The sequence below is a fragment of the Amblyraja radiata genome, chromosome 1 (assembly GCF_010909765.2).
Source record: "Amblyraja radiata isolate CabotCenter1 chromosome 1, sAmbRad1.1.pri, whole genome shotgun sequence".
NCBI classification, from domain to species: Eukaryota; Metazoa; Chordata; class Chondrichthyes; order Rajiformes; family Rajidae; genus Amblyraja; species Amblyraja radiata.
In genome coordinates, this window is record NC_045956.1 from 161,361,769 (window position 1) to 161,375,215 (window position 13,447).

The 13,447-nt window shown below is 40.6% G+C and overlaps 1 protein-coding gene across 16 annotated transcripts in view; it reads left to right on the forward strand.

Annotated features, from left to right (window-relative positions):
• The window catches only part of pias2 (protein inhibitor of activated STAT 2), a 51,373-nt gene that overhangs the window by 12,814 nt on the left and 25,112 nt on the right, over window positions 1–13,447 (forward strand). For 10 of the 16 annotated variants that reach the window (XM_033034103.1, XM_033034141.1, XM_033034123.1 and 7 more), the window contains 5 exons: window positions 1,728–1,812; window positions 2,919–2,969; window positions 5,902–5,992; window positions 7,282–7,416; window positions 11,679–11,802. In XM_033034103.1, coding sequence (XP_032889994.1) covers window positions 1,728–1,812; window positions 2,919–2,969; window positions 5,902–5,992; window positions 7,282–7,416; window positions 11,679–11,802 — 486 coding nt within the window. The remainder of the gene's footprint in view (window positions 1–1,727; window positions 1,813–2,918; window positions 2,970–5,901; window positions 5,993–7,281; window positions 7,417–11,678; window positions 11,803–13,447) is intronic. The other 6 variants (XM_033034112.1, XM_033034077.1, XM_033034068.1 and 3 more) reach the window with 1 other exon arrangement.

Sequence of the window (13,447 nt, forward strand, 5' to 3'; positions counted from 1 at the left end):
AAAGGGCACAAGTAAATTATTACTTTTCCTTGAAAATCTCTGGAGATCAAGGTGGAGGTTAAAAAGCAGGTGCTGCACGAGAAGGTGCTGTAAGAGAAGGAGTGGGTATTGGTGCGAGAAGAGGAGTGAGCCACTGAATCAGAGAGAGTAGCTCCTTCAGAATGCTTAAAAGAGCAGGGAGAACCATGTACGTCTTGTGGCATCATTCAAAAATTATGGAGGATGGTCTGTTAAATTTGGTAGTTGATATGATGGAAGGTAAGGACCGATGGAACATTGTGTTTGTTCTGTTTTGGTGGAAAAGGGTTGGAAAGAAATGTGGGAAATGTAGAGATGTGATCAATGTGAAAGATGTCAAAAGCACTGATGTCAGCACTGGTTTTGTCAGTTCTGACATGATGGAGGCTGAAAAATCCAATGGAAACAATTTGGACTATGGCAGAAGATTCTGCCTTTCTGTCCATAATGACTGTGCTGAACATAATATCAAAGTTAAAGTAATCTGACCTGGCCATATGTGATCCATATCCCTCCATTCCTTGCATATCCATGTACTTATTTATATCTCATTAATGCTGCTATCATATCTGTTTTCACCCCAGCAGTATGTTCCAGACAACTCTCCCCTGTGTAAAAAAAACTTGTGATACGCAGCTTTCCCATTTGAATTTAAAGCTATGCCCTCTAGTTTTTGGTGATTTCACCTGGGGTGGGGGTGGGAGGGGTTATATCCTATCTATGCCACTCTTAATTTTATACCACGATCAGATCCAATTTCTTCTTATGGCTAATATCCCTTAATCTAGGCAGCATTCCTGTAAATTTCTGCTGTATATTTTCCAAAGCCTCCACAACCTTCCTGTAATGGGGTGACTAGAATAACACACAATACTCCAAATGCAGCCAAACCAAAGTTTTATAAAGCTGTAACATGACTCACACTTGTACTCAAAGTCTTTACCAATGAAGACAAACAAGCATGCCACCTTCACCATTCTACTTACGGTGTCTCTTTTCGTTTGACTTACCAAAGTTTGACACCTCATATTTGCTTGGATTAAACCATCTACCATTTATGTGCGCATTTCTGTAACTCATCTATATCACGCTGTATCCATTGACTTCCTCACTGTCCGTAACTCCAAACAATTTTAATAATGCCTGCAAACCTATTAATCAGCTCATCTACATTAATATTCATGACATTTATATCTATTGTTTATATGTATCACAAGTGACAGATATTCCAATGCAAATCCCTGCAGGACACCTCTGGTCGCAGATCTCCAGTCAGAGTAGCACTCTTTCACCAGTACTCTCTGTGGCTTATGGGTAAGGTAGTTCTGAATCTACTTGAAGGAAGAAGAAAGGCCTTGATGTACACTAAATGTTTCACATGTTAGCACCATAAAGTTGTACAGAACAGAAATAGATCCTTTGGCCTAACTATAACTACATCTGCAGTGTTGTTTGCAGGAAAGATCCATAAAAGATATTCATGGAACAAGTAGAAATCCATTCTTACTGGTGCATAAAACCTGGCAATTGCGTCCAAAAGTAAATTTTCAACACCAGAGTCCTTGTGGATTACATTGTATTGTTGGATGAAAATATGCTCTGAAGTCGAGGACTGAATCTTGAATCCACACCTTAGAACTTATAGAAATGCATTACCAGTTAAGTTTTGCTTTTTTTGACAATGAACCTGTTACCTTTTGTTTATTTAGTGCCATCAAATATTCAACGATTTCAGGAAAAATATTTTATCTTTGCATTGACACCTCAACAAGTAAAAGAAATATGCATTTCAAGGTAAGGATAATAAATGGGTTTGTGTGTTAATGATTCACTAGCATTTTTCTGATTAAGTTAATTTCTAAGTAAAATAACTTTGTCCAAATGGGTGCTTTAAAACATGACCAAACATTGTTTTGCGTATTTTAAAACTGAACTAACCAGTTTTGGTTATACATTGTTAAAGCAACTGCATTCAGATTATTACTTCTGTAGAAACTAGGAACTGCAGATGCTGCTGTACAATAAAAAGAGTGATTCAGCAGGTCAGGCAGCATAAGAGAACATGGTTGGGTGACATTTTGGGTTAGGACCATTCTCTAGCACTTTCTGTCGTATGATTACTTCTGCACAGGAGTAAACTAGATTCAATGCAGGCTTCTTGAATAGGCTGTCAGGAAACTGTTAATATACAAAGTTGTCAATGAAAAATCTATTTAGATCTTTGTGGGGGGCTGTATGATGGAAGGAGTTGTGAAAAGAGACACCAGCAAAGGCTTTGGTGCTGTGGTTTGTTAGAGTATTGCTTCATCTGTTACCATTGATTTAAGTATCTCACTAATTTCCTCCAAGTAGTTCTTAGAAGAAACTTGGTGATTAATCAAATGAAATAGCTGAAAATATCGGACAGTTACAGATTTTCCCCTAATTTGTTGGATTATGTGATTTCAGCTTGTGCTTTTAGTTGGGACATTTCATTTGCCATTAAAGTCCTTAGTGGAAACAAAGTAACCTACTTCTCTAATACCATGTGCTGACACCTATTATAAAGAATTAATGTGCACGTCGAGTGAACTTGACTCTCATTGACTATGATTGAAAAGCTTTCCAGTAATAACTGCACTGCCACTTCCAAATGCAATAGTTAGAGTCAAAGAAGTCAACATTTATGAAATTCTGTGGAATATATGAGATTGCTCCTTGCAGATTTAAGTTTAGAAACAAAGTATAATTTTCAGAAGTTGCATAACATCATCTATAATTAGGGATTCCTGGTTATGTTTTTTAAGGTTACTGGGCATGAAAATATCATTTTTCTATTTTGGTAGAAAATAATTGTCCAAAAAAAATTTGGTGGAATGTCACTTACTTATAAGTAATTTGATCTATTGTATTCTTCTTAGGGATTTTTTGCCAGGTGGAAGAAGAGACTATATTGTGCAGGTGCAATTGAGGTGAGTTAAGCCATTGGGTTGATTGTTCAGGTTATCTTGGGTAATTTGCAACCTAACTGGTGCTACCAACTCTTACCTACCTGTACATAATCCATTCCTCGCATGTCTAAATGTTCCTTAAATGCCACTACCATATCTGCTTCAATCACAACCCTTGGCAGCGCATTCCAGGCACTCACCATCCTCTGCAAATTAAAAAAAAATGTTCTGTGCATCTTTAAACTTTGCCACTTTTGCACTTGATTTATTTTGCTTTTTGCATTATCTGATGTACACATACACGATATTTGTCTGAAATGCATGCAAATCAAGGGTTTTTTACTGTATCTTGGTAAACAAAACAATAATAAACCAATACCAAGTGGTCTTTACCCATTTGCTACAAGACCTATAGAACATGCAGGTGTGGGCTGGTAAGCACAATAATATACAACCAGTGATGTAACACTTCCTGAAAGCACGAAGGTAGACAAAAATGCTGGAGAAACTCAGCGGGTGAGGCAGCATCTATGGAGAGAAGGAATAGGCGATGTTTCACGTCGAGACCCTTGTTCAGACTGATGTCGGGGGGGGGGGGGGGAAGAAAGGAAGAGGCGGAGACAGTAGGCTTGTGGGAGAGCTGGGTAGGGGAAGGAGGGAGAAAGCAAGGAATACCTGAAATTGGAGAAGTCAATGTTCATACCGCTGGGGTGTAAACAACCCCAGCGAAATAGGTGATGTTCCTCCAATTTGCGCTGGGCCTCACTCTGGCAATAGAGGAGGCCCAGGACAGAAAGGTCGGATTCGGAATGGGAGGGGGAGTTGAAGTACCATCGGGCGATCAGGTTGGTTATTGCGAACTCAGCGGAGGTAATGGGCGAAGCGATCGCCAAGCCTGCACTTGGTCTCACCTATGTAGAGAGGTTGACACCTGGAACAGCGGATGCAATAAATGAGGTTGGAGGAGGTGCAGGGGAACCCCCGCTCCCTAAAGAATAAGGACAGCTCCGATGCCCTGGTTTGGACACCTCATTCTGTGCGCAGATCCGGCGTAGACGGAGGAATTGGTAGGGGATATAGTCCTTGCAGGAAGCAGGGTGGGAAGAAGTGTAGTCCAGATAGCCATGGGAGTCGATGGGTTTGTAGTAGATGTCGGTCAGTAGTCTGTTATCTGCGATGGAGATGGTGAGGTCTAGAAACGGTCGGGAGATGCCTGAAATGGTCTAGGTGAATTTTCAATTCAATTCAACTTTATTGTCATTGCACAAATACGAGTATAGGTACAACGAAATGCAGTTTAGCGTCTGGTCATAGTCATAGTGCAAGATAGTAGAAGTAAAAATAAAAATACAAAATAAGCATACAATAAAAATAAAAAATACTGGTTAACAATGTGTGGATTGTGGATGAATTAAAACTGGTACATAGGCAAATAACTGTATACAAATGGGAGAGTCTAAAGATAGCTAGCGCCGGACTCTGAGTTCAGCAGTGTAATGGTGTTGTTGAAAAAGCTGTTCCTCAGCCTGCTTGTGCGAGACCGGAGGCTGAATTTGAGTGCCGGATGGAAGTTAGTGGTGAAATGGATGAAGTCAGTGAGTTCTGCATGGGTGCAGGAGGTAGCACCAATGCAGTCGTCAATGTAGTGGAGGTAGAGTTCGGGGATAGGGCCACGGTACGCTTCGAACAAGAATTGTTCGACGTGCGCTACAAAGAAGCCGGCATAGCTGGGGCCCATGCCTGTGCAAATGGGAGGAGCCAAAAGAAAATTTGTTGATAATAAGGACCAGTTCCGCTAGGTGGAGGAGATTATTAGTAGACGGGGATTGTGTTGAGGGCAAGGACCAGCTCCGCTAGGCGGAGAAAAGTATTAGCAGACGGGGATTGTGTTGAGGGTATGAACCAGCTTTGCTGACCCGCATTCCTGAAAGCACTGCCATTTGGCTAACCACAAATTCCCTGTTATTAATGTCCTGGATGTCACCATTAATCAAAATCTAAACAGAACCAGGCATCATACATTATGGTAACAAGAGTGGTTTTTGAGGTTGTGTATCCTTTAGCAAATGACTTGGCTCCTCACACCTCAGTCTTTCCATCATCTTTAAGTGAAGCATGTGATGGAGTACTGTGCACTTATGAGTGAGTGATGTTCTGACCATGCACAAGTTCAAAGGAGCCCACTGGATTAGCAGTTTGTGCACTAGTTTAGTTTATTTTTGTCACGTGTGCCGAGGTATAGGGGAAATATTTTGTTTGCTTGCAATCCAGTCAAAGAAAAGAAGAAAAAACTCAACATAATACAATCGAGCCATCCACAGTGCACAGGCAAAGGATAAAGCACTCTCCTAAGCTTTCTCTCCCTGCACACACTTACGGTGCTTTGGCTATAGTATGTGCCATTTTCAATAAGCAGTGCAGTTACTTATCAAGACTACTTTGATAGCAAGTCTGAAATACAGCGAAAAAAGGGGAACAGGTGCATGGGAGCAATACCATCTTCTGGTTTCCCTCAAATCCGCTCACCATTTTGACTTTGAAGTATGTTAAATTTTATCCTTCATATGGAATTATGTGATTTGTAGAGTGTTTGTAAATATTCAATTGGATATTTATATAAATGCATTTCCTAACCCTACCTTGATACTATTTTACTATTCTATTTTAATGGGCTTTTAAAGCAGTTATTGTACTTGGAGGAAATATTTTAAGATTTTCTTAACTGTTAGTCAATTTTAGAACCATCTTAGGCACTTTCTCTGAAGGCACAATGTACTGCAAATTTAAATTTTGAATACTTTTGAAATATGGGATGAGAACATAGCCGTCAGTACAATCAGTGGTATAGGCTAAATTGGCATTTACTCCTTCCCCCATTAAGAGGAATGATGCTTCTTCCATTATATTTTGAAGATCTATTATTAATCTATTTCTACTATTTGTTTGTTTTTAGGTTTTGCCTTGCAGAGACGAGCTGTCCCCAGGAAGACAATTATCCTAATAATTTATGTATAAAAGTAAATGGAAAAATATATCCATTGCCAGTAAGTTCATTAAAAAATACTGAGCGTAAAACCATCTTTTGGGTTAGCAGGGATAAATTGGTGCTGGAAGAATGGAATGTTTTGTACATGGGCACATATAATATATCATTGTGCACTTCAAGGCAAGATAATGAATGAGTAAAATGGATGGAAAAGTCTTCAGCGAATGTTTAAAACTACACACCATTAATCTAGATTAATTTCAGCACTTTTAGGTGTTATGAATTAGTAATTTAATGGATTAAATATACAACCATGCAAGTTAGGGGGAAAAATATGCTACTTGACTGTTCAAGTCAATTCCATCATTCAAAGCAATGATAGTTGAATATGATGGTGAGCACATCTCCACATTCCTGCCGATCCCTGTTAACCTTTCACTGTCTTGTTTATCAAGAATCTACCCATCTTAACCTTAAAAACATTCATCTTAAAAACATCTGTCTTAAACGATTGGCTCCTTTTTGAAACAATATCTCTGGTTCTCCCTTGTTCTTGATTCTATCACGAGTAAACATTCTACCCGTATCCATCTCATCAACTCCAGCAAATAAATTGTCCCACCTTTCCTCACAAAACAACCCAACAATTCCAGCAACTCAACATAAAACTTCTGCTTTTAACACATTAACATATTTCCTTAAATCAGATGACAAAGTGATACAGTTGGTAAGGATGCTCTCGATGGTGCAGCGGTAGAAGTTCACCAGAATCTGAGGAGACAGATGGACCTTCTTTAGTCTCCTCAGGAAGAAGAGACGCTGGTGAGCCTTCTTAACCAGAGTTGAGGTATTGTGGGTCCAGGTGAGGTAATCGGAGATGTTGACCCCCAGGAACCTGAAGCTGGAAACACGTTCCACCTCCGTCCCGTTAATGTGGATGGGGGTGTGCGTGCCGCCCCTAGACTTTCTGAAGTCTACAATGAGCTCCTTAGTCTTCTTGGAGTTAAGGTCCAGGTTATAACTTATGTTTTTGCATGTTGTCTGAGTTTTTGCCTTCATATGAGGAAGCAAGATTTTTATGTACCTGCACCTCGCTGTCCTTGTGCATATGACAGCAGTTTCATTGTCTGTGGTCCCAAGTAATTCCTGATTGTGTGTATGCTGAACCATCAAAGGAGTTTTAATGCCATATTTGCAAAGATGTAGAAATGACTATCTGCATTACTCATCCTTGGCTTTGCTGCATGGAGGGTGGGAGATTATGAAGTAATCCTTTATTTATTTTCATTCCTTTCAGTCCAGCAATATTTGCTATTGATTATTCTGATCATTGCTCTTTTCTTCCAGGGTTTTACACCGCCAGTTAAAAATGGCGTTGAACAGAAACGGCCTGGTCGGCCTTTAAACATCACGTCACAAGTCAGACTCTCATCAGCTGTACCTAATCAGATTTCTGTTTCTTGGGCACCAGAAATGGGAAGAGTAAGTACCTTTACTACTAAAAAATGTTTAGAAGAAAAGGTGGCTGGCGTTTTGTTCCAAATTATTTTTCAGTCATTTCATGGGAAGTGTACATGAGGATGTGTTCATTTTTGCTCATGCTAAAAATGTGTGCAAATTTGTATGTTCCCCTGCAGATTCAGTTCAATTCAATGAAATAAAGTTGTTGTGTTTTGGAAACAGTGCATAGATACTTGAGATGTTATTAGTTCTTTATAATATTGCTTGGTAGTAAAATCTAAGCCTTACATGCGATGCATTTCTCTTGGTTGATATTTGCATCAGTCTAGCAATCTTTCAGATGAGAATTTGAATTGAGTCCCTAGTTAGTTGGTTACTTAGGTGGCTTAAGCAAGTGAAATTGTTCTGTAACAATATAGCTTAAATTAAAACTCTAGTTTCTATAGCCAGGTTGCAGTTCCTGTTTTATCGTTGTGCTTTAATATATTGCTTTCATTTAATTATGTTATGACATAATTAGGATTACCTTTTTAAACAAGTGAATAAAATCACATATCATTACAATATGTTCTTTGCTTTTATCATGAGGTAGATAAATAATTGAATAGATAGCACATCAACAGCCAGGATTTATATAATTCTTTGATAGTTGATATCATTCTCCTGTGATTGAATAAACAAAAAACATTGCTCAGACAATGTTCGGCACGGACTAGAAGGGCCGAGATGGCCTGTTTCCGTGCTGTAATTGTTATATGGTTATATGAAAGCAACAGAATGAAGGAGCAAAGGTGTGTTCAAAGATCTGGATTTTAATAAATATCGTAGAGGTTTGAAGATAAACAGAATTTTTTTTCAAAGATAATTTTGATCTGATGGCCTTGGTAGCTAAAGACATGCCTGATAGTGTTGATCTTTTGATTCTGAAATGTATGTTTGACACTTAAGCAAAATGTATAATTGCCTTGCTAATGGATGTATTAATATGAACATGGACTATGTGTATGCTATGCGTGCCTTCATTGCTAGGGGCATGGAATAAAAGAGTCAAAGTCATGATGCAGCTCTGTAGGACTTTGGTCAGGCTGCATTTGGAGTATCACGTGCATTTATGATCGCCCCATTTCAGGTAGAGAAGGTTTGCTAGAATGCTTGATAGAAGTACATAAAATTATGAAAGGCATAGATAGGGCAGACTGTCGGAACATTTTTTCCAAGGGGGAAATGTACAACTGTCAAACACTAGAGAGCACAGCTTTATGTTAAGAGGGGGGAAATTTAATGGAGATGTGAGGGACAATTTTTTTTGCACAGAGGGTGTCGGGGCTCGGAACGCATTGCCAAGAGTGTTGGTGGAGTGATAGTGGTATTTAAGAAGCTTTTAGATAGGCATGTGGAAGTGCCGCGAATAGAGGGGTGTGGATTATGTACAGGCAGAGGAGATCAATGTAACTTGGCATCATGTTCAGCAGAAATGTTATGGGCGAAAGGACCCGTTCCTACGCTGCACTGTTCGTGTAAGTTAGCATCTGGAAAGAGAAAGGACAAGTGCAAGTCAGATGCAACAAGTGCTTAGGAAGAGTAATGAAATGGTGGCCTTTATAGCAAGAGGTAGGATTATAAAGATAATTTTTGATGCAACTTTACTCGTGAGGTGGTACTTGACATTTTGATCTTCATATTTAAGGAATGGTTTTCTTGCATGTGGTGCAGTTGAAGATTTCCCAGCTTAATTCCCAGGGTGAAGTCATTGATGTACAACAATGTTCCTCAGATTGGCTCTATACCATTTGCAATTATGTATTTTGTTTCAGGTGAAGTGGCAATATGACACTTCTGGATACATATTAATAGTGTAATTGTGGAACATAGAATGTATGTTAGGAACATTGTGCAATTTCAACATAGGAACAAGTCCTTCTGCCCACAATGTCTGTGTCGAACATGATGCCAAGTCTTAACTGTCTGCACATCCAAATTCCTTCATTCTTTGCATATCCATAAACCTTTGCAAAAATCTCTCAAATGCTACTAGTGTCGCTGCCGCGGCCTCCACCCGTAGTAGCACATTCCAGGCACTTGCCACCTTCTGTGTAAAAATTTAAAAAAAACAAAAAAACAAGTTGCCCATCTCACCTTAAAGCTATGCCCTGTAGTATTTATTTTTTTCATTCTGGGAAAATAAAAGTTCTGACTGTCTACCCCCTCATAATTTTATATATATTTTCAGGTCTCCCTGCAATCTCAGAAATTCCAGATCAAATATCCCAAGACAGTCCAATCTCCCCCTGTAGCCAATATCCCATAATCCAGGCATCATCCTGGTAAACCACCTCTGCACTCTTTCCAAAGCCTAAACATCCTCCCTGTCATGGGATTTCCAGAACTGCATGTAACACTCCAAGTGCAACGAACAAAGGGGAGGAGCTGAGGCGAGGAAAAATGCTACGGCTCGTTACGAACGGTTCATAGAAGCCAACTCTGACGCAATGAAGAGTCTGGCCAAAGTAAAGTGTGTGACGAGGTCGCAACTCTGAGCACCCGGAAATTGTTTCAGCACGGAAAGTAGTTGAATGCCAAGAGGCCTACACTATGAGCAGGATGGAGCAGCTCAAGGAGGACCTGAAGGCGGCCAAATCCCAACTCTTTGATGTGTACGACAAACTGAAGGAGGAGGAGGTTGTGAGAATGATAGAGGCAGCCAACGATGACAAGCCGTATAGCGAGGCATGGAGGGTCGTGAACGAGATCAGTGGCAGAAAGAAGGCCAAGTCAACGGGAACTCTTCAAAGGGCCGAATCAACGCAATAGACAATAGGTGCAGGAGTAGGCCATTTGGCCCTTCGAGCGAGCACCGCCATTCAATGTGATCATGGCTGATCATCCACAATCAGTACCCCGTTCCTGCCTTCTCCCCCTATCCCCATGACTGCACTATTTTTAAGCCCTATCTAGCTCTCTCTTGAGAGCATCCAGAGAACCTGCCTCCACCGCCCTCTGAGGCAAAGAATTCCACAGTCTCACCACTCTCTGTGAGAAAAAGTGTTTCCTCATCTCCGTTCTAAATGGCTTACTTCTTATTCTTAAGCTGTGGCCCCTGGTTCTGGACTCCCCCAACATCGGGCTTACGGTATCCCTCCTTGTCTCCTTAGAGTCATTGAGGATATGTACTTGGGCACCACGGCCAAGGTTGTCACCCCGGATGGCGAGAGCAAAGTGTTCGAGATCCTCGTGGGGGTCTTAAAGGGAGACACGCTGGCACCCTTTCTCTTTGTCATTCAAGAAGAATTGGGCCAGTGAACTTGTCAGACCTCGACTTCGCTGATGATATTGTCCTGCTGTCAGACCAGATTATGGAGGCACAGGAGCTGCCCGGCAGGGTCGAGACAGAGTGCAAGAAAGTGGGCCTCCACCTCAATGCCAAGAAGACGGAGTACGTGGCGTTCTACATTGGTGATCATGAGCCTCTCAAGACCAGTGGTGGTGCATCTCTCAAGATAGAGGACTTCAAGCACCTGGGAGCGAGGATGCAGAGCTCAGAGAATGACTTCAAGGTCCTAAAGCGCTCGCATGGAAAGCCCTCAATAACATGGGGGAAATCTGGACGTCTCGGATGTCTAAGGGTCTCAAACTGAGATTGTTCCATGCAACTGTTGAGACCATATTATTGTATGGGTGGGAGGCATGAACTCTCACTCGAGCACTGTCCAAGTCTCTCGATGGTTCCTACACCCGAATGCTCAGAAAAGTTCAAAATGTCAGTTGGAGGGACCACATCACCAACGGGGAGAATCCACCTCTGACCGAGAAGATCAGGTGGAGAAGGATGAGGCTCGCTGGTCACTGCCACCGCCACCCAGAAATGCCTGCAAACAAGGTTGTGCTGTGGAAACCCACCCATGGAAGATGTGACCTGGGACGGCCAATCAAGACGATGCTGAAAACAATGATGGAAGACGCATGTGTAGAGTCAAAAGAGCAGCTTGCCAGCAGCATGGAGGACAGAGATGTGTGGTGCGTCCGTCACTGTGCCCGTCGGAAATCAGCACCACCACGTCGATAATATTTTCAACGGTGATGAATGAATGCAACGAATCAAAGTCCTATAAAGCTGCATTATGACTTCCTGACTCTTTTATTCAATGTCCCGATCAATGAAGGCATATGCCTAATTATGAATTAAGTTAACAATTTAATTGTACTCTTCTAAATAAATTAGAGGTGCTGTTGCCTTTTTCTTCTTGGAATATGGTTGATCTACAATTTTAAAGATAACAAAGCAGATCTATGATGTTTTTCAGAATTATTCTGTGTCCGTATTTCTGGTGAAGCAATTGACGTCAGCTGTATTACTGCAGAGGCTTAGAAACAAAGGCATCAGGAATCCTGACCATTCAAGAGCACTCAGTAAGTTGGATGCTAATGCAGCTTTTGAACTGTCTGTGTGTTATTTGTAAGAAAGAGCGAGAGTATATTTTATTCTCCTTTGAGTCGGTTTGCTTTGTAATCTGGAAGTCCATTTTAGTTGATGGATTAGCTGTGTTTAGTTTTTTTTTAATCGACATGCATGTCATTTTGTTTCAATTACACATTTTAAAGTAAATTAATCACGATAGGCTTGTTATATTGTATCAGCTACAGGCTCAACTGTTGCAAATGATTTCTATGTACCCTGTTCCAATCCATCAAAACAAAAATGCACAATTCTAATTGTTCTAATAAAACTACTTTAAATCTATATCTTGTATCATTTCTTTTTGCTCATTCTAAGTTTGCCATGATTTCCAATTGCCTGGAGATCCAAATTTGTGTCTTTAGGAAAGCTGGGCATTTTATCTTTTAACATCTTAAATAATTACATTGCAATATTCTTTTTTTCCTAAAATTTCCTGGAAATTGAATTAAACCCATATTCAAAAGGGTGGTTGGTGTTACTTTTACTATCCATTTAGTTTTTCGCTTGAAGATTATTTATTGTTCTTTCTGTTTTTATTAATTGACTGTCCTCCCCTGTGCCCCACCTGGACTCTGATCTATTTCTCCCCTCCCTCTCTCCTTCCACCTACATTCCTTCATGTAGCGTCACCATTCGGTTATTTTGTCCTGATCCTTCTGTCTTTTCATCTTTAGCCTTTCCAATCAACTGCCCATCAAAAAATCCTCACCTGTATCCACCTATTACTTTCCAGGCTTTGTTTCGTCCCTCTCGTCCAGCTTGCCCCCTCCCTCCCATACAATCAGTCGGAAGAAGGGTCCCGACCCAAAAGGTTACCTACACATTTTCTTCAGTGATGCTGCCTGACCTGCTGAGTTGCTCCAGCACTTTTTTTTGTATACTGGTATCTACTTTTCAATCTCGCCCCATTTAAAACAAAATACTTCATCCTGTTTTTCTAAGGGGAGATACTTAGACGGGACCATATTGTGAGGGGATTTATTAAAGAGGGACCAAAGGGGCAACTTTTTCCACACAGAGGGTGGTTTGTATCTAGAATGAGCTGCCAGAGGAAGCTATAGAAGTACAAACAAATACAACTTTTAAAAGACATTTGGAAGGATACATGGAAAGGGAGGGTGTAGAAAGCTATGGGCCAAATGCAACCAAATGGGATTAGCCAGCATGCCAACTTGGTTGACATGGACTATTACTGTGCTTTACAACTCTATGACTCTGCCGTCAGGCCTTTGCTTGGCCTGCCTGCACACTCTTGATGCCTCTTTGCTTCATCTTGACAACTTGCACTGTCACCAATTATATTACATGTGGTGACCTCATCCAATTCATTCATAGGGATTGAGAGTAGTTGAACCAGACCTGTACCTTCCAAAATATCTTCTGTGTTGCTTGTTTTTTTCTGTTAACTAATCATGACTTTTCAATAAATTACCCCATTTCCATTTGCTCCAATTTGTTTGAAAATGCCTTATTGGAGAGCTTCTGAAAGTCCAAATACACCACAATACATTTGTGTGCACTTACCTGTTCTGCTGGTTACAACAACCAGATTTGTCAAATAAAATTTCCGGAGTCTTTCCTGAAAGTTTCCTCTTT